Genomic DNA, 21716 nt, shown 5'->3' with positions numbered 1-21716 from the left:
ATGCAGCTGAGGAGCTGAATTTTAATATAACCTACGTAATTAAACTGGCCCCATGTGGCTAGTGGCTACTGTACTGGCCAAGCTAATGCTAGACTCACTGGCCTTCTTTGGTTCTTTCTCTAAGACACCAAGATTGTTCCTGCCTCTGGGCCTCCGCATTGGCCATTCACTGCTTGGAACCTCTTCTTCTCTCTCTTTTCCTGGCTAACTTCTGCTCATGCTTTAATTCAAATATCTCTCCCTCTAAAGAGCTGTCCTTGGACCCAGTTTAAATGCAATCTTTCCCCATTACACACAAAGCACCCTGATCTTTTGCTTTATAATATCATCATGATGAGCAGTAATGTATTTATAATTTGGGTTATTTGTTTAATATCTCTACCCCGACCTTGCCTCAATGACAGCAAGACTCAAATAGTGCTCATCACTGCAGCTACAGTGCCTAGCTCTGGGTCTGGCATATAGTAAGTGTTCAATAAATGTTTGTTCAAAGAATAAAGGAAACAGGAGAGAAATAAATGGGTAAGGGGAGCAAAGGCATGAAGGGCTTCAGATTTAGACACACCTGGGTCATCTGTTGCCTTCTAAGCATGTCACCTTTAACCTCTAAGCTTCAGTTTCTACCCCTATAAAAAGGTTATAGTACTAGGACTTGTCTCATATTGGGAAGATTACCTGACACAATGTCTATAAAGATTTTAGCACGGGCCTGGTTCACAGGAAGCACTCAATAAACGCTAGCTATCATCTTCATCCTCATCCTTGTCATCATAATCATCACCACACTGAATCTAACTGTGGCTAGTTATATATTCAGGTAACACCTACTTCAAAAGCACTTACTGGGCACACCTTCTCTTTCTATTGCATTAGCTTCCTTTTGTTGTGCGGAAGGCAGGCTGGTAAGTGATTCCCATTTGTAGGTGAAGACACTGACCCCTGGAGAAAGGGTTGGTCAGGTCTGGGTCACTACTACTTAGAGAGTAAAGCAAATGCCTGCCTGTGGCTCAAGCCTTTGGCCATAGTAATGTCTCCCAGGCTTCACAGGCTCATTTCTTCCAGGGGCTTTGCCTGCGTTAGGTGGGGTGGTAAAAGCTGGGATTTATATCCCCCAGGCTGCTGCAGATGGATCACAAGGGATTCTACCAGCACCAGGAAACAGTGTGCGCTTTGTTCACAGGTGGGTGAGATGCTACACCTGAGGGCCCCGAGTGATAAAACCTGGCAGAATGCAGAGCTGCTCGTGCGAGGGCAGCTGCGGTCTGTGGAGCAGGGCGCACCTGCTTAAGCCTGTAGCATGTGATCCACAAACTGGCTATTCCTGTGCTAAAGCACCAAACACAAAACAAAACACAAAATTCCAAAAACTTTTGTTAACTAGGATCCAAGTAACGTGAGTCCTCAGCTGATTGTTTGGGACTTTAAGGAGGAAAAAATCATAAACCATAAGAATACTCCCTCTGTGCCTGCCCCTCCAGTTTGCACCCTTCAGAGGCCTTGGAAATCACCATGTGCTCTGCTCCCTCTCTGCAGATGACTGAGCTGAAGCCCATGGGGGAATGGGGTTTGCCCAGGACCACATCTCTTCCTGGCTTCTGGACCAGGGACTCAGTAACTAATAAAAATCATCACTGTCATCTTTAAAAAATGAAAGCACCAAAGATCCCTTTCCCAAGCCTTCTTCATGGGCCAAAGTGAAACAGGGAAGGTCAATCATTAGCATCAACAAGGTTATTTGAGATCCTCCATCGTCTTATAATTATAAACTCTACCTACTTAGTGAGCTCAGAGTCTTCTTAAGCATGATGAACCACAAGGCTTCTAATAGTATTAGAAGTAATACATAGACAAACGGATACTGGTTTTGGGAGCATCTACACTGGTGGTGCATCCTGGGCTCTTTGTGTGCATCGTTTCTCAAACTCACCACGACCCACAAGGGTCACACTATTTTACAGATAGGGGAATGGAGTTTCAGAGGATCAGCAATACACAGACCCAAGCTATGGTCCTACAGACACATGCCCACGCTCTTTCTGTCATACTCTTTCCACCACGCTTTTCCCCACTGCCTTCTCCAGGTCTGGGATTGTTTCAGTTCATCAACTTTTCAGTACGATCCTAAAAGAATGGTCAAGCCCATGTGCCAATGACAGTCTTGACAGAGCCTTGGGTGGTTTGCGCTTGGCTACTTACAGTCTTTGATGGTGGCCTTGCTTTCTTCAGCGTCATTAAAAAAGGAGTAACCTGAGAAAGAAAAAAAAATCCACAAAGCATACCATGCAATCCTGGTTTCCACTGACCAGGCCAGGAGAGGGGGCATTGGAGGGAAGTGGAGTGACTGTCCCTCTTGAGGTTGGTTACATTTTAGAGGGAACCTTGGAGACCATCTGGCCTTAGAGTGCCACCCTGAAGCCATCCCCGAGAGTTGATCATTTCCTCATTTTTAAAGGTCATTTGGAGGAAGCACCCAGAACCAGGCTTCCCAGCAGCCTCTGCAGATTTTCTGAGCAAGCACTTGGGAGTAAGCTCTAGTCTGGGGTCCAGGACTGGGCTCTGAGCTGGGCTGGGCTACTGACTCCTGTGCAGGCTTGCCAAGTCACTCAGTCTCTGGGCTTGTTGGTTTTTCTCACTGACACCACGCGATAAAATACCCACTAAGCCCCCCTTTGGCTAAGAGTCTATAGTCTCTGACAAGACCTCTAATCCCTTGGGATTGGAATGCCTGTTATGTGCTGGTCAGTGGGGAGGACGGACATAAGAGGTTGCAAGAAGTGCAAAGGTCTATGTGAATGCCGAGTTTAATGAGGATGTGGAAGATGACGTCAGGGCCTTGGTTCCCTCCTCTGCGGAATGGGGTGGGCTGGGGTTGAAAGGAGTGTCAGATTGTGTTTTCACGTACCAGTGTAGGCTGAAGGATACCAATGTCCTAGCTTGGTCTAACATGAGGACTAATTTCTATTTGCTAAGCAGAGTGGAGCAGGGCACAGTTGTGATTGTTTATTCCTAGTGTCATGTTCTCGTTGGTTTTGGTCAGCCAGGCGCCTCAGTTGACTCTGTCCAAAGGGCCGACTGAGAACAGGATGGGAGACGGAAGAGGGGCTCACTCCTCTCCTAGGCTGCAGAAGCCACCCTCTGTCCTTACCTCTTAGCAACCAGTGTCCCCAGGTGTCTGGGCCCTTAAATCCTACTGTAATACCTACAGTGCTAGATGATGCCCAGGCCTTACAGCCCCCTTCCAGCTACTCTCCTCGACAAAACTGCTTTGTTCTGTGTCCTGTTCTGCCAGAGTCCAAACCTATGGGGAGGTATAAGGCATACATGAGGTAATAACCCCCAGTTCACTGCAGAATTTATGATCCAAATGGAGACGCTTCTGAGAATGAAAGGTAGTGCTATGGTAACAATAATTACTCCAGGATCACAGGTAGAAATGATGTTTCCTGGGCAAATGGGGACAGCGTGAACTTTGATCACAATATACATATCTCCACAATCTACAATCCACGTATCTGCTTGAGAAATATTAAAAGAGGAATTTCAGAATTGAGTAGATTGGTGGAGTAGACAGTTTTAATGCTCAACATGGAACCCTCCTGGCCTAGAGAGTGCTTGAAATCCTACCATTAAAGGTGGCATTGTGACTGCAGGAATTCCTTAGAATAAGAAGAGATAATGTATGGCCTATTAAAAAGCAGTTGGTTTAGCCTATTAGTTTTGCACAGAGCCCTGGGGTAATAAAACCACGGACAGGTTTTTTTTTTGTTTGTTTGTTTGTTTTGTTTGTTTGTTTTTTTGTTTTTTTTCTGACGGAATTTTGCTCTTTTTGCCCAGGTTGGGGTGCAATGGTGCAATCTCGGCTCACTGCAACCTCCACCTCCTGGGTTCAAGTGATTCTCATGCCTCAGCCTCCTGAGTAACTGGGATTATAGGCACGCACCACTATGCCTGGATAATTTTGTATTTTTAGTAGAGATGGGTTTCACCATGTTGGCTAGGCTTGTCTGGAATTCCTGACCTTAGGTGATCTGCCTGCCTCAGCCTCCCAAAGTATTGGGATTACAGGCCTGAGCCACTGTGCCCAGCCAACATGTTTTTTTTTGTTTTGTTTTTTGTTTTTTTTTGATGCGACCATTGCCAGGGAAGAGAGGTACTTGAGGTGGGAGATGCCAGCACAGGGGCTGCACAATGGCGTGGAGATGAATGAGGTTGACTTGACATTTGACCAAGCTGGCATTGCCAAGCTGCATATTTTTCCAGAATAAAATACACCCCTCTCCGAGGCCCTAGGATTTTTGTGTAAGCCTGTTCCCTTGGGAGGATCCTAAATGGAGTCCCAAGCTCCTTCTTCTGGAGCTGTTGTGACTTGGTCAAACTTGTCCTCTTTCAGGGAGTGCCCTCTCTGAGCACAGGACACAGATCGCTGCTCTTGGCAGGTCATTGTCACTGGAGTTTTGGCTCCCAGAGCCCAAGCCATGTAGTGTCCAAGGGCCACCATTCTTAGCTTTTGTGCCCTCAAGCGCTCATGATGGATGAGGATCAAGAGGAGGGCAAAGAATCACAGAGCAGGAGGGTCCTCTGTGGGTTTTCTGTCCAAACAAGAGTCGCTGTCATAGCCTCCTCTTCAAGCAGGGGGCTATTAGACTACTTGATTATCCACAGTGGTGGGATCGTCCTATCTCCTGTATCTTCTGAATTACCTTTTCAAAAGAAAGTGCTAACTTTAAAAAAGGTCCTTCTTAAAATTGAGCTGAGATATGTTTCCTTTAACATCCTATAATACACCTCTTGGTTATATTAATGATGATGGAAACAGCTGCCATTTACTGCATGCATTTCTATCTTCATATGCTGTGCTAGGTAATATTTCCCTGAATCCTCTCAAAAAGCCCATGGAGGTGTCATTATTCCATTGGACAGGTGAGGCAGTGGGGATTCCGGCAGGTTAAGCCACTCACCAGAGGTTCCATAGCTCGGGAGTATTGGAGCCAGGGTTGGAACACAGGTCTTTCAGATCTCCGAGTCCTCGCTTTGTACTGACTTTCTGTGAATCAGCCCTGTTTGCTGTGTGACCTTGAGGAAGTTACTCAATGTCTCAGGATATCAGTTCCTTTATCTATGTGTGATTTGGAAACATTAGAGCTCAATGTTCTCAAAGAACCTTTCTGGATTGAAAAAATGTCCATCGACATTCTGCATGTGAAAGGCCAGTTGAAGGTTAAATAATGCTATTGGCGCCACCTTCTGGCCACTTGATCCTTGACCATTAGGAATGTGATAATAATTAGCTGGACTCCCGTGGAAATGGGGAGTCTATTTATATTCCTCTTCCGCTTAATGAGAGATGAAGCACAAACCTCTTTTTTGTCCATCCTGTGTGGTTTCAAATCATTATGAAGATACTGTATTATTATCAGCCTGGTGCCTGGGCAGTCCCTGAACGTGGTGTTAGTTTTTTTTTTTTTTTTTTTTTTTTTTTTTTTTTTTTTTTTTTTTAAATGCACTCAACTTGAATTTTTGTCACTTGCTCCCTTTTCCCTAAAATCCCCAATTCTGGCATACTAGCTTCCAGTTATTGAAGGTTTGGGTTAATGAGAACTCCAGTTAGTAAAATTTTGCTGTGCAAGTCACACGATGGGAAAGGACTTCTCAAAGTGGTTTGGTCCTAATCCTGGTCCCTCCCCTGGAGGCCCGGCCCTCTGAACACTGACCTTGTGTGCGGATGTTCTGGAGGATGAAGTACAGGTACTCGCCGCAGAGGCCAGCTGCCTCGACGAACTCCTCCTGCGTCATGCTGCACAGCTGCAGGCCACTGATGTTGAAGTGGCAGAAGGAGATGCAATTGATGTCCAACTTGTACTGATCACAGCAGAACTGGAGCCACTCCCACACGTGACGCTTAGTCCAGTATTCAGGGTGGACTGATGTCCAGTATGAGTCACAGGCTGCACCAAAGGAGAAAGAAGTGAGGGACAACAGTCCCAAGACAGCCTTCGAGAGGGCCCCTGAAGGATCCATCAGTTAAGTGACAACCTCATCCCTCAGCCAATGAGTTGAAAGGGCCTCCAGTCCTGGGTGTTCTGCAGTGCCCAGGTCACCTTCTATTCTGCAGAGAAAACCAGAGGGACTGGATCCTACAAAGATGAACTTTGGCATCGGAGAGGGAATGACAGGGACAAGAAATAACCAGACTTAGCGCTGATGCTTAAAACAAGGCATTTAGTGGAGAAAGAAAGAAAACAGCCCTTCAGTTATTTGATTCCAGATAACATGATATCAAAAAAACAAACTCAGCAGTTTGACAAGCTGGGTTGAAATTCTGATTCTACTACTTTCCACTTGGGCAAGGTCTGTGGGCATTGAAGTCTCAGTTTCCTCATCTGTAAAATGGGGACAATATACTCAACGCCCGGGACTGTTATGGAGTTTGGGGTTAACGTATGTAGAATGGTGCACAGAAACTTACCAACCAATTCGATAGTTACTAAATGCCTACTGTGTGTCAGACACCATTTGAAGCTCGTTTGATCCCCTGTGCTTTAAAGGGCAGCTACCCAATGCTGGCTATTTGTTTCTGCACAGTTACTGGCCATCTTGTGCCAAGAACTTTGGGTTATTAGACATTGCCCAGAGTCTGACCGTCCTTGGGTCACCATGGTAGGCACCTCCAGAGGAAGGTGGTCACAGGACAGTTGGTTGTATTGTTGCTTTTGTGTTTTTGGTGGTGTTCGGAGTAATTTCTATCCTGAGATCAGAGCCCCTCCCTCCTTTAGAGGAGTTGTGTACATGCCTAGACAGTTGTGAGTGCCATCTGTCTGGGAGGCTGGGATGTGGCTCTGCCTGGCCCAGGGGCAGAGATCTGGTGTTCGACAGTTCTGTCCTACTGTTCTTAGGAGAAATGGAAAGTGGGGTGGACATAAGGTATGGAACAGGTGAGGTATTAGGTACTTGGTCAGGCTCTTTGACATAAACAATTATTGTATCTGCCATGGAATACATTCATTCATTTATTCATTTCCTTCAATAAATAAAAGCTTTAGTGTCCTTACTGGTAAATTTGGAATAATTATAGCACCTATATCATAGTGTTGTTCTGCAGATTAAATGACTTAATATACATAAAAGTACTTGGAACAGAGCCTGGAGGATTTAAATGCTATTACAAACATTATTATTGAATATCTACTATGTGTGCAGCCACACATTGTGTGTTAAAGATTTATGGCGGACAGGTTTGGTCCCTGTCCCCCAGGAGATCACAGAAGAGGAACTTGAAAGTCATGGAGGACTTTCCCAAGAACCCGCGCCAGTGTGTGGCAGAGCTGGATTTGAACCCTCGCCTGAACTGGAAAGCCATTGCTCTCCCCACGCCGCCCTACCGGTCCTCAGAGGGTCAGCACAGAGCAGAGATGGAACATGAAGAGTGGCTGAGGCACGGAGAGAGCTGGAGAGAACACAACACGAGGGCCTGAGAAGAAAGGCAGAGAGCAGAGAGAGGCTAAGGTGACGATGACAGAAAGGGTCCCTCACATGTTAGACTTCACAGCAAATGGCAGTGGTGCTATTTGCAGCATTTAAAGGTGAGTAGAACTCGCACCATTGTCAGTTGCTGATGATTCCAGGCAGGAGGTGGGTCCTGTGCCAGTCAGGTGCTACTACTCACTCAGCACCCTCTGCATGCCAGCCGAGGCGTTACGTGTTTTTGTCATCTCAAGTTTCTCAGGTCCCCTCAACAATCCTATCCAGTAGGTGTAACTGTGCTATACCACAAAAGAGGAAATAGAGGCTCCCCTTAAAACTCAAAGGTCTTCCAGAGATCTCTTTTACCACCGAAGGGGGGTGGAGGGGCAGTTGATTTATTTTAATTTATTTAAAAATTTTCAGAATTTTATACGCATTCATATCAAAGCGTCAATATTGTGCCAGGGTGCTTGAGGCTGATGTCGTAGCCTCTACCTGGCAGATAGGAAGAGCCAGGGAGCCGGTGAGACCGATGACTCAGGTCTTGCTCACTGGCCACTGGCTGAAGCCGGCCTACCAGGCCTGTGGGGGCTCTTCAGGGCAGGCAGGGGCTCCTGGTAGAACAAGGGGCCACTCCTGAGTTCGGCCTGAGCTTTCATCTACTGATTTCTGGCTTTAGTAAACCTGAGGGGCCTTTGGACTTCCCTGGCGTCCCGTGAGAGATGTTTATGAGCCTTGACATTTTTCAGCTGCGGGTTCTGCCCGGGCCCTGCCCTAGATGACTATCAGTGTGCGGCCGTGGAAGGCACAGTCGATTTCTTTTCATGGAAAGGTTTCGCCAAGGCTCTGTTCCCCTGTTTCCCTCCCCTCCCCTCTCTGCTTCCACCCCCTTGTTATTTTCTTTGGCACTTGAAGAGGGCCATATTGTTTGCGGAAGCCAAGGGGGCCTCAAGGATTCGGAGAAACGCCCGGGCAGGGAGTCGGCCCCACGCCGGGAAGGTGTTGCTGGCGCTGGCTCCCTGCTCCTCGGCGCTCCGCTTTGAAGCTCACTCACAGAGCGGCTTTGTGTGCGGCCCTGGCCCCTGGAGGGGAGCCAGAGCCTTGCGGAGGCTCCCTCTCCTCATCCACAAACTCCTTCCACAGCCCCAGAGTTGGGAGAAAAATGGCTGCTCTGGGTGCTATGGCAGGCCTCCAGGGGGCGCTTTTCCGGGGGTCCCATCCTCAGGACCGGAGGAGGGCGGCAGAGCAGAGGCTGCCCAGACGAGGGAGGCCGCCGTCAGCCCCTCCTCACCCGCCCCTCTCCTGCTCTCCTCTCTCAGCAGGCTCCATGGCCCAGAGTCTTCTCACAGGGGCTTCTCTTTGGATGGAACGTGGTCCCCATCTGCCTTCTCCCGAGGAATGTCTGCTCATCCTCACTCCCCCTCGCAGAGGGTCTCCCCGTCTCCAGTCAGTGCCCCTCAGGCGTCCTCCTCATCCCTCCCCTCCGGACCTAGAGCTTTTACTCACCCTGAACCAGGAGTGCTTGGAGCCTGGCCTAGCCCACCACAGGCCTACCTCAGTGAGTGTAACTGACCAGGTGACTGACACTCTCTCCACTTTACACACGAGGAGACTGCCGTTCCAGGGACTGACGGGACCCCTGTAAGGTCACATGGCCGGTCAGTAAAGGAGTTAGGCCCCGCCAACTCTTCTTGATTGTGGGCATTTTCCCTCCTACCATGCCCCACTCTTCTTGGTTGAGGAGGACCAAATTGGGCACACATCTCAAGACTGACTAAAGTTAGATTTGGATGAAGGCACATATGTATAATTGTAATTATAAATAATGGATAAGCAGAGCCTGACTAGAAAAAATAAAAAATACAATCTAGGTTTGAAGAATCAGAAAGAGGATGGAGAGACTGAAGATGATAGTGTTTAGAACCTTAATGAAGACATGATGAAGACCCTTTTGCTACTTGGAAGACATGAACTCAGGGGAATAAAATAAGGGGTAATGTACTGGCAGACTATATTATTTTTAATGGGTTGTGTTGTCTGGAAATGTAAAGTGATTTTCTCAATGCTTCTATCATTTATAAAATAATCTCAACATTTTGGGGAAGTTGAGCCATGAGGCCCTTCTCTCTCTGTCGACCGGTAGAGACCCATGCTGGGCCTGGTAGGCTTACTCTGAATGCCCATAGGTCACTATTATTAAGCAGCAGGCTCTGCCAGCTCCTTTGAAGTCTGAAGTGGGTCAGGACACGTGTTTCAGGGCCAGCTGCATTGGATGGAAGAATTGAGCTAGAGGGAGTTTTCAGAAATTCTGGGGGTATTTTCACAAATGATGCTATAACCTGAGATGCATTTAAATTCAGAAGGAGGACTTTAGCTTTCAGCGCTGGGTAGGTGCACCAGATGCCCACAGGCTCAGCAGATAATGTCTATGCCTGAAGTGGCCCCATGTGGAGACAGTGGGGATTGGAAAGTTCACACCAAAGTGGACAATGGTTATCTGATCTCTTGCCTTGTGGAAAGGTGGGCCTTGTGTTGCCAGGACCAGATTACTAACTGAAATCTCCTGATTTCTATTTTCAAGTGTGGCAACTGACTTGATTTTTACAAAACACCACGGGAAGCCCAGTCAAAATGTTTTCATGCGCTGCATCACTCCTGGCCATCACTTTGTGATGAAGAATCTCACAGGCTTTTGGACACTTGTCTCCTTCAAGATTATTGTTTAGAGCGGGCATGCTAAGACTTTGAAGGATTCTTTTATAGTTGAATAACACTTTCTTCAAGTTAAAACGTATCTGGAAAAAAGCAACCCTGTTTTGCTGGGAGTGGAGGTGAAGGTACTAGCTCCATGAGGCTCCTTGAAAATCACTGTTCTCAAACTTGAAACCAGGATTCCTATATTTTGAATTCCCCTTCAAAGTTGAAAGGGCACATGGTCTCTCACACTTAGTAGTCCTGCCTCCTTGGACTCATCTGCAAAATAAAAATAATAGGGCCTACTTATTTGGTCTATTAAAAGGATTATGTAAATTAATACATGGACCGTATTTAGAACAGGGCCAGGCCTATGGCAAGTGCTCATTAAATATCATCCACTTACACTTGTCAATATTAGGGTTACCTCCTGGGCTTCCCATGCCACCACTTTAATTACATTCCTTCAAACACTTCTAATTTTTTTTAAAATGTGTAAGCCAGCAGCTTTGTCCCTTTCTAGACCTTCGGTTTATTTTCTTCATAAAAAAAATAGGAATTATATTAGAAACCAAACTTAGAAACCAAACCTAGCTAATTTGTCTCTGCATTGCCAGCCTGAGTTAGGTGCCTTAATGCTGCCATCTTTGGTTTAAAAGCTGGGGACACAGGCGAGTCTGCGTTTGACTTTGTAAAATGCTTAATCATCAGGACACACACAAGACTCAGACTTCTGAAACTGAGCAGAGGAGAGCGTGGTGATGGTGGTGCTGTATCCCCAGGGTGCGCAGAGCAGTTAATTGAAAGTCACGTAATATTCATTGTGCATCTTCAATAGATAGGCCAGAGGGTGGGTCCGATAATCCCCCGCCTCCATTCTTTGTTATAGATAATTGATGTCTTCTCAACCGTATTAAGCAGTGTTCTTGAAAAATCATTTCCAGGTTGGGTGCAGGGGCTCACGCCTGTAATCCCAGAACTTTGGGAGGCTGAGGCAGGTGTATCACCTGAGATCAGGGGTTTGAGACCAGCCTGGCCAACAAGGTGAAACCCCGTCTCTACTAATAATACAAAAATTATCCGGGCGTGGTGGTGCACGCCTGTAATCCCAGCTACTTGAGAGGCTGAGGCAGGAGAATTGCTTGAACCTGGGAGGTGGGGGTTGCAGCGAGCCAAGATGGCACCATTGCACTCCAGCCTGGGTGACAGGAGAGAAGAAACTCCATCTCCAAAAAAAAAAAAAAAAAAAAAAAAAAAAAAAAATCCAGACAAGTCCTTTGGCCATCTCTTCCAAATGGATTGTTGTCCCTAAGCCCTTCCTATATAAAGATCCTGGAACCCACACTGTCATTTTCTTGGAGCCTCACTCAAAGCAAAAATTTTGAGGGAAAATTTTAATTTTTTGTTTGTTTTTTTTGAGTCAGGGTCTCACTCTGTCATCCGGGTTGGAGTGCAGTTGCTTGAACATGGCTCACTGCAGGCTCACCCTCCTGGGTTCAAGCAATCCTCCTGCCTCAGTCTCTTGAGTAGCTGGGACCACAGGTGTGCAGCATCATGCACGGCTAATTTTTTAATTTTGTAGAAACGGGGTCTCACCATGTTGCCCAGGCTGGTTGGTCTTGAACTCCTGGGCTCAGGCAATCCTCCTGCTTTAGCCTCCCAAATTGTTGGGATTTCAGGCATGAGCCACTGTGCCTGGTGTGATTTTTATATTACAACAAAATAGATATGAAGCAGAATGCAAACTCTGCAGGTTGTAAAAGAAGTTTGAGCTTAGAGCTTTCAGTTATGTCCCTCTGGAGCAGATCTTGATCTTTCTCCTCTGCTGACTGGGGAGCAGTGATAAGAAAGTTTATGAAGTTAGATGAACCTGCCAGCTACAGGAATTCTGTACAAGAATCCAATTCTTGTTCCCAGCCTCCATTCTAGGATTCTGCCAATGAGCCTCTTGGAGTGGAAGGGAGCTTCCCATAGAAGTCACAGGATTGGGTGTGGCAGCTGAGCCTGGGCTGTGGAGATGGACCTTCCCGATTTGAAATCTTGGCTCTTCGATGGATTAGCTGTGCAACTCTAACAAACTGTCCTAACCTCTCTGGACCTCAACTTCCTTCATTGGTAAAAATAAAAATAACAATAGTACCTATATCTTAGGAGGTTTGTTGTGAAAAGGAAATAATGCATGTAAAGAACTTAGCCCAGTATCTGAACGACAGTAAGTATAAGTCACCTGTTATTGGTTATTATTTGAGGACTACATTTGTTCTCAGGGGAACGGGGCCTTCCTCAATCTAGCTGAGGAACAACTAGAGTAAAGCAAGTTCAGGGCTTGGCTGGGACAAGACAGACAGTCTGGGTCAGAGGAGGCCCGAGTTAGACAACCTTGGACTCTAATTAGCATGATTTACTAGCACAGGGAGTGGGGAAAGTGTTTTGCCCGGGGCAGCACTGAAGAGAGGTGGTGAATGAACTGGGCAGCAGAGGCACCATCAATTGCTGCTTTGTCACTGAAAGGAAGGACTTTACGAGGGAAAACCTGAAGTGATAAATGGCTTTTAAGTTTCCTCCCAGAGCCAGTCCAGCTCCATCCCATACCTCTTCCTGGCTTTCCAGCATAGCCTGTGGAAAGATTTAGACCACGAGATGGAAAAGTGAAGTCCAGTGCAGCATAGGAAACTGGATAGAGAAAAGAGGAGAAGGGCTGGCTGCAAAGTAGCCATGGCCTTGGGAGCCATGGAGTTAGGAAGGGGCCAAGAGAGCCAAGCCCTGAGCAGTCCTGGGGCCATAGTCACCCAGAAGGCTCAGGTGCATGTCGACTGGGCTAGAGGTGAGTCCTCCTGAGGTGTGGGCGCTGCCACAGGGCTCACCTCAGACTTTCAGATGATTTTGTATTTGTTGATCTGGTTTTGATTTAGAAGTTCTTAGATTCTTTCCTTTGTATCTGCTTTCAAACTTCTGTACATAAAACATGAAGCTTGCTTAGGAAAGCCCATGTGGGGATCCAAATGCCTCTTTCTCTGACCAGTGGGTTTTGCACCTTTCTTCCCTTACAAAAAGTGCTTTCTTCAAATAAAATCTCACATTGTGCAATAATATTATAGCTAACATATTTATCGAGCACTTAGGATGTGCCTGTCATCACGCTAAATGCTTTGTGCTTTCTCATGTTGTCCTCAACGCAATGCGGTGAAGTCCTATATCATGTCACCCATTTTACAAAGGGAGAAAGTAAGGTTCACAGGTGTGACCCTTTCCAAGCTCACATAACCCGTAAGTGGCAGAGCTAGGAATGGGTTATCTGGGTGTATTTGGGCTCCTGCAGCCCAGCCTCACTGTGCTCTACTGTCTTCAGAATTCAAGTGGAGGAGCACGCTTAGGGATGGAGGTGGAGACAGAAGGACCGAAGCCCCATCTTCTCAAATGTCCCTTCCACTGCCTTCTCTGGTGGTCCCTGAGGAACATCTGGGAAACCCCCAAAGCCTCTTGGGAACCTCAGGTTAGAAACGTCTGCAGCTGACAAAGTATAAGCAAGATTCCAAAGCAAACGAGGCGCTGCATGTGTGCGTGGCACATTGGCTGTCAGGGGAGGGATGTGGGTCCGTGGAGGTTAAGGAAAGAACTCCAGAAAGAAAGTAGCGGCAAGACCAGGGTACTCAATGACTACCGGAGGGTTGGCTATTGGAACTCGACTGGAGAAACCATCTTTTAAAAATATCATATGCATGTGAACTACATGCAGCCTCCCCCCCCCAACCAACCCTCCCGCCCACTTGGATACATTTTCCAGTAGTCATCATTCTTTACTTTGAAAAAGCCACAGGCAAGGCAGGGTGAGTTCATGAAGTTCTAGAGTATTTTGCAATCTGTGACTGTCCACCCTCCAGCCTGCAGTGCAGCCAAGCAGAAGTACTGCTTCAAAGAACAGGTCAGAATCCTTTGTGGTTACCACACCAGGGCACGGATTCCGCGGCACTCTGCTCAAGCCATTTGAAGGGTTTTTGAGAACAGCTGGTTTTCCTAAATAGGCTGAGTGTTCCACCCTTCCTTCTCCCAGACATCATTTGTCTAGAAGGCACATCATTTTTTTTTTTTTTCCTTTTACTTCCCTACCCTCAGGTCTCAAATATCTAAGCTGCTAAAAATTCTGAACTGGGAAGCTTGAGATGGATATCTGTTGTTATTTTTGTTCAATATGGACAATGAAGAGAGGAGAGGGAAGGCTGTTTTTCTACCCAACAGGGAGTGGTGAGGAGTACTTGGCTAGGGAGAGCACTTCCCAAGTGCCAGGCATGTGACTAAACACTTTGTACACAAAATCTCATTCAATCTCCCCAGCTCTAGGAGGCAGAGGAAAGCATATCTCAAAAAACTGGCTGCAGGTCACATGGCTGGTAAGCGGCAGTGCCTGCCCATGAACCTGGGTGAACAGGAAGCTGCCATTGGGACAATCTTTAGGGGGGCCCAGAATTCCAGATAGTATTTCCCAGGAGGTGGGTAAGGACCTCAGGGGAGGTGTCTCAGAGCCTGCTGGCCACGGAGCAGGGAAAGTTGGCTGAGCAGTGCCCAGAGGCAAAGCTGGCTGTCTCCTGACCCAGCCCTGGCAGAGGGGGCTTTTGCAGAAACTCCAGACAGATGCAACCTCTCTGGTGGCAACATCCTTGTTGAAAACAGACAGAAGGCTCCTCCTGCTATTCCTCCCACCTGTGGGATGCGGAGGAGAGCAGGGGCTATGAGGCTCACCTGGTGCCCAGGCAGCTCCAAGAGAGGTGTTCACTCCAGGTGAACATTTCGCACTTAACTTTGACCTTTTGGAGGTCAGAGATACTCAGCTTCCCCTGAAATCCCGAGGGCTGGTGGCTACTTGAAAGCCTGGGGGCTCCATCCCTCAGGGAGCCTTAGGAACCTGGGCCAGTCTTGAAGGATATTTTATTTTCACTGGCCGCATGCCTTAATGGGAATTTCTGTTCTCTCAATGGGTCGTGGGAAGAGAAGGCTGTGTCTTCGATATTGCCTGATGCAGGAATCACAGAAGCTTCTGGAAGGAATCCTAGCAATGACCTGGTCTAACCTTTCATGATGCTGATGGAAATACAGAAGCCTCTGGCCGGAGAGCCGTGTCTGAGTATCTAAGACTTGGATGGATTTAAGGAACTCTGGCAACGCCACTGGCGATCACTTCTGTTAACTTCATTCTTTAAAATTGTGGTAAAATATACACAATGTAACACTTAACCATTTTAACTCTTCTTAGGGGTCCAGTTCAGTGGCATTAAGTACATTCACATTGTTGTGCAGTCATCGGTGCTATTCACTTCCAGAACTTATTCATTATCCCAAACTGAAACTAATCCTTCTTGTTGTTTTTTTTTTTTTTTTGACATGGAGTCTCCCCTGTTGCTCAGGCTGGAGTGCAGTGGCACACTCACAGCTCACTGCAGCTTCAACCTTCTGAGCTCAAGGGATCCTCCTGCCTCAGCCTCCCGAGTAGCTGGGACTACAGGTGTGTGCCACCATGCCCAGCTAATTTTTGTATTTTTTTCATAGAGACGGGGTTTCTCCATGTTGCCCAGGCTGGTCTCAAATTCCTGACCTCAGGTGATCTGCCTGCCTTGGCCTCCCAAAGTGCTGGGATTGCAGGCAGGAGCCACTGTGCCTGCTCCCTGACCCTTTTTTTTCCTTCTCTGTGACTCAGGCTGGCGTGCAGTGGCATGATTGCAGCTCACTGCAGCCTCGGTCTTCCGGGCTCAAGGGATCCTCCTGCCTCAGCCTCCCAAGTAGCTAGGACTACAGGCATGTGCCACCATGCCCAGCTAATTTTTAAACAATTTTTTATAGATACGAGGTCTCACTATGTTGCCCAGGCTGGTCTCCAATTCCTACGCTCAAGTGATAATCCTGCCTCGGCCTTCCAAAGTGCTAGGATTACAGGTGTGAGCCACCAAGTCCAGCTAATCCTTCAATTTTTTAAACACTTATGTGTGCTTACCAGGTACCAGACTGTGTCCTAAACACTTCCCTTGTAATAACTCATTTCATTCGCATATGAGTCATTGTGTAGCACTGTGGTCATTCCCATTTTACAGATGAGAAAACTAACTGGGACATGAGAGGTTAAGATGACACAGCCAGTGTCAAAGCCAGACTTCCCATTTGAGACACACCAGGTCTTCACAACACAGAGCTGCTGCTTCACTGTCCAGGCCATTGCCTGGGGCAGGTGGTTGTGGCCCACCCCTCCCACTGCCACCCCAACTGCTTCCCAGCAGAATAGGCAGAAAGAAGGGGCTCCCACAATGGCAGGTCTGGCTTAAGTGAGGCCTGGCATTATGCATAGGTAGAGAGAGAGCCTGGAGCTGGGCCCCACCACTGTGGGACACATAGGGAGGGCAGGGCGACTTGAAAGTTTTCATTTTCCTCCTTCGGATTTAACCTGTTAACCAAATTTCAAGGGAAGGAGATGGAGTACATTTCTCATATCTTTCTGGGAAATAAGGTGCTTCTTACGCCTAAAGGAGAATTGTACAATGTATCTGTTCGATTCAAGTCCAAATGCAATGATCTAGACCTTACAGATGAGGGTAAGAGATTTCACATATGCGTGTGTGCGCGCGCACGCACGTGTGTGTGTGTGTCCTTGTAGGGTGGGGGCAGGTGTGGGATTCCATTATGTAGGTAAGTGCCTCAAGTCTGTGAGTGTGGCCTGGCCCCTGGCCCCAGAGGCAGGGGCTTCTGGTAGTGGACTTTTTGCAGCCCCTGGAGACATAGCCTCTCTTGCACACTGCCTGCCTCCGGATACTGAGTCTGGACTCCTACATGGGGTTAACACTCAGTGAGGACTGACAGCTTCTTTGGCACTTGCAGGACCGCCAAGCAGTGCGTGCTCCTGTGTGCCAGCAGTCAGCCAGGTGTGCTGTGATGTGCGGTCACCCAAGCACCTCAGTGACAGAGGCCCTCAGAGGGTTTCGTGGGGCAAAGCTCGGCTGGCCTCCCTCCGGCATGGGATTTTCTCAAGGTCCCATGCTGCCTTCTCAGGTAGAGAAATCCCAGCTGACAGAGAGGAGGAAGGGTGGGGAGGGGGGCCTGGGGAACAGCGAGGGGCTCATATTTACTGAGCACTTGTTTTGTGCCAGGCTACATATTTACACCCTTTGGCTCCCTTAGTCCTTATAGTAGCTCTCATCACCCCTGGTTTAGGGAAAAAGAAATAGAAGCTCAGAGAATAATGATATATTAATATCAATAACCACAGTGTGATATCAACTATAAGATGGGTCAACTTGCATGGAGCTTAACTGTGAGGCCCAGGGCAAGTCACTTAGCCTCTCTATATCTCAGTTTCTTCATTTATAAGATGGGGATAATAATTGTTCATCTCATCGGGTTTTGGCAAGGATGAGATGGCGCTTGGCACAAGGTTTGGTACACAGCTTGTGTTTGGTAAATGTTGGCTAAAATCACCATGATCAAGCAACCACAGTATACCAGGTCCTGGGCTAAGGGCTTTCTTTCTACTACATTGTTTAAATATCATAATAACTCTAAGAGACGTATGTTTTACTTGGTAGCAAAATGAGGCTCAGAGAGGTTAGCTGAGCCGCGCACGGCCGCAAGGCCACAGGACTAGGGAGTTTGGGGGTGAGGGTTCCAGCACCTTTTATCTGCAAGAGGTTGCCCTTCCTTCCATCCAGGAGCCCTCCAGCCCTCTGCCCTGAACTCTGGTGTTCCTAGGCCCCAGCACAGCCTTGTCTTCCACCTGAGGCCAGCACCACCTCCTGCCCTAGCCCATCCTGGCTGCGCTCAGATGGGCTCCTTCAAACGTACGTACCTGTCTGATGCTCAAAGGCAGGGTAGTACTCTTCATTGCTGAACAGATCAGTCCACGACATCAAGGGATCGCAGAAGGATGCATTCGGCAGGAAGGTGCTGTGTGTCACCGAGTCCAACATCACCCTGCAACAGCAGGAGAGGTCGTGAGGGGGCTGGGGTGAGGGACTCCTAAAGCTACACTGTGCAGGAGCCCCTAGCAGGGCGATACTTGGTTTTTAAAAATGATAACAAACATGTCACTCACTAGGAGCAGGCACCCCCTAATGTCACCTACAAGTGACATTGTTCCATCCTTGCCACATTCTGTCTATTCCCATTTTAGATGAGAAAACTGAGGCAAAAGGGTTGAGACAATTGCCCAAGTGATATAACTGGGAAGTGGCAAAGAGGGGACTTGAGCATGGAGGCTCTGAATATGCAATACTGCCTCTTTATTTATGTTTCCTGTTTGCTCACATCTGACCCCTGAACTCTGACTTATGATGTTCAATAATATGCTTCTAGAAACAGGGTAAGATGCAGCCATAAAAAAGAACAAGATCATGCCCTGTGCAGCAATACGGATGCAGCTGGAGGCCATTATCCTAAGCAAATTAAGTCAGGAACAGAAAACCGTATACCTCATATTCTCACTTAGAAGGGGGCACTAAATGTTGAGTAGTCCTGGACATAAAGATGGGAACAACAGACACTGGGGACTACCAGAGCGAGGAGGCAGGGAAGGGGGCCAAGGCTGAAAAACTAACTACTGGCTACTACCCTTGGTACCTGGGTGATGAGATCAATAGCGCCTGAAACCTCAGCATTATGCAATACGCACAGGTAACAAACCTGCACGCATACCCCCTGAATCTAAACTAAAAGTTGAAATGATAAATATAAAATAAAATTGACTTTTTTTTTAGGATGGAACCCCACTCTGTCGCCCAGGCTGAGTGCAGTGGTGTGATCTCAGCTCACTGCAACCTCTGCCTCCCAGGTTCAAGCGATCCTCCCACCTCAGCCTCCCAAGTAGCTGGGATCACAGGTGCCTGCCACCACGCCCAGCTAATTTTTGTATTTTTAGTAGAGATGGAGTTTCACCATGTTGGCCAGGCTGGTCTCGAACTCCTGACCTCAAGTGATCTCCCCTTCTTGGCCTCCCAAAGTGCTGGGATTACAGGTGTGAGCCACAGAAACTGGCCCCCCCCCCCAAAAAATAATAAAAACAAGGTAAGAATTACTGTGCATGATTAATCCATAATTCTGAAATCTGAAAGCTCTGAAAACTGAAAGGAAGTGTGTGTGTGTGTGTGTGTGTGTGTGTGTGTGTTTGCTGCAATCTTATTTTCCAGCACAAAATAGTCCTGAATTGATGTTATATAGTTTTATATACTGTTTTATATATACATACTCATACATACAACATATATATGTTATACAGTTTTATAACTATGGTATCAGTTTTATTTATTGCACTGAGTGAATATTCTTATGATGCAGTGCGGAAATATTAATGTTTTGAGCAACCCTAAACCTGAGGGGTAATCTGTACTCCACTATATATATATACTATCTCGCCTTCCTAATCTGTGAAGAATTCAGAATTCTGTAGCGTGTGTGGCCCAAGGTTTTGGAGATGAGTGTGGACCTGCGCTCACTGCAACAAGCACTTTGGGCTTCATACTAAGTACTTTAGCACTTTAACTTCATTATTCCTGGTCTGCTCAGAACAACCACTCTGAGATAGGTACTGGCAAGCAGTTCCATTTCATAGAAGAGGGATGGAGGCTCTGCGATTCCGGATAACACATACAAAGCCAGCGAGACTGGGTGGCGGCTCAGGTGTGTCTGTTTAAAAAGCCCATGATTCTAATTGCCATGCTCCAGTCCCCACCCACATTGGCGGCGGCAGGGAGCTCTGGGGAAGGGTGTGTGGTTGAGGCTGGAAGGAAGGCAGAAAAGAACAGGCCTGGGGCCCCCGCTTTAACACATTCTTGCCTGTGCCAGTCTCAACTTCACTGCTTCCCATATTCCCACATGCCACTCTCTGCTGAATCCCATCTCCCCACAATTCCGAAAAAATAATAATCTGTGTTTGACAGATGAAAAGAATCGGCTCACCGGAATTCTTTTTTCTGATTCTCGAAATAATGTTGAGATAGAGTAGTTCTTTCCTCATTTCGCGAAGGGAACATAGCAGCTCAAAATCACACCACTGGTAAGTGTCTTGCGATATTAAACACATGGAATTTTAAGATTGGCAGGAACGAATTCTTTATCTAGTCCAGTGTTTCCTAAACTTCAGTCATTTGCCTACGACTGTCATAAATTTCACTCAATTCATATACTATAAGCACTATTATTTACTTAAAATACTTAAAAAATCATCAACTCCCTTTTTGTTTTAACATAAATATGGTAATTAAAAAGAAAACTTTATATCAGCACTATAAATTGGAAGTCCGGATTTTTAAAACATACATAAAAATAAATATTTAAGCATTTGAATAAAAATGGTGCATGCACCACCTAAATCAGGGGTTAGCAAACTACATCCTACAGGCAAAATGCAGTCCCTCACCTATTTTTGTAAAGTCTGCAGTTAAAAATAATTTTACTGCTGGGCACAGTGGTTTACGACTGTAATCCTGGCACTTTGGGAGGCTGAGGCGGGTGGATCACCTGAGGTCAGGAGTTCAAGACCAGTCTTGCCAACATGGTGAAACCCCGTCTCTACTAAAAATACAAACATTAGCTGGGCGTGGTGGCACATGCCTGCAATCCCAGCTACTCAGGAGAGTGAGACAGGAGAATCGCTTGAACCCAGGAGGCAGAGGTTGTAGTGAGCTGAGATTGTGCCACTACACTCCAGCCTGAGCGACAGAGCAAGACTACGTCTCACAAAAAAAATAAAAAATAAAAAAAATTCACATTTTTAAGTGGTTACATTTTAAGTGGTTATATAAATATTTACATCATATCCTTTATTTTGCCTTTTGGCTTGCTAATCCTAAAATACCTGGCCCTTCAAGAAAAAGTTTGCAACCCCTAACCAGATTCATCTGGCATATTGCCAGTTTATGCGAGTACCACGAGTACCACATGTTGGAAAATACTGAGTCCAATTTCCCTCCTCACCTCCACCATTTTACAGTTGAGGAAGCTGAGACTCAGGGAATTTGTGTAACTAGCTCAAGGTCACATAGCTAATGGATGCCAGAGTTAAGTGGCAGGGAGGTCCTTAGTTTTCTGACTCTCAGCCCATCTGCTTCTCTTTCTGAAAACACAGTTGAGCCCAAGGCACACTTATATAGCAAATCAAACCTCAATACTAAGAGGGGCAGGACTGTGTGATTCTGAAACCAAACGTCAATTCTTTACAGATGCTTGAAAATCTCCAATCAACATCATCATCATCATCATCATCATCATCATCAAATGTGCATGAGAGGCCAGGTGCAATGGTTCATGCCTGTAATCCCAGCACTTTGGAAGGCCAAGGTGGGTGGTTCACTTGAGGTCAGGAGTTCGAGACCAGCCTGGCCAACATGGCGAAACCCTATCTCCACTAAAAATACAACAATTAGCTGGGCATGGTGGTGCACACCTGTAATCCCAGTTTCTCAGGAGGCTGAGGCATGTGAATTACTCGCACCTGGGAGGCAGAGGTTGCAGTGAGCTGAGATCGTGCCACTGCACTCCAGCCTGGGTGACAGAGCAAGACTCTGTCTCAAAACAACAACAACAACAACAAC

The 21716-nt window shown here is 46.9% G+C and overlaps 1 protein-coding gene across 2 annotated transcripts in view; it reads right to left on the bottom strand.

The window, feature by feature from the left end:
- Positions 1-21716, bottom strand: part of ELF5 (E74 like ETS transcription factor 5) — a 34902-nt gene that overhangs the window by 8703 nt on the left and 4483 nt on the right. For both annotated transcript variants that reach the window (XM_050758785.1, XM_050758784.1), the window contains exons 2-4: positions 17978-18102; positions 5712-5945; positions 2197-2247 (exon numbers count right to left, since the gene is read on the bottom strand). In XM_050758785.1, the coding sequence (XP_050614742.1) occupies positions 2197-2247; positions 5712-5945; positions 17978-18098 (406 nt within the window). In that variant the 5' untranslated portion in view covers positions 18099-18102. The remainder of the gene's footprint in view (positions 1-2196; positions 2248-5711; positions 5946-17977; positions 18103-21716) is intronic.

Source organism: Macaca thibetana, chromosome 14 (genome assembly GCF_024542745.1).
Source record: "Macaca thibetana thibetana isolate TM-01 chromosome 14, ASM2454274v1, whole genome shotgun sequence".
In the NCBI taxonomy this organism is placed as follows: Eukaryota; Metazoa; Chordata; class Mammalia; order Primates; family Cercopithecidae; genus Macaca; species Macaca thibetana.
This window is presented reverse-complemented; position numbering and strand designations above follow the sequence as displayed.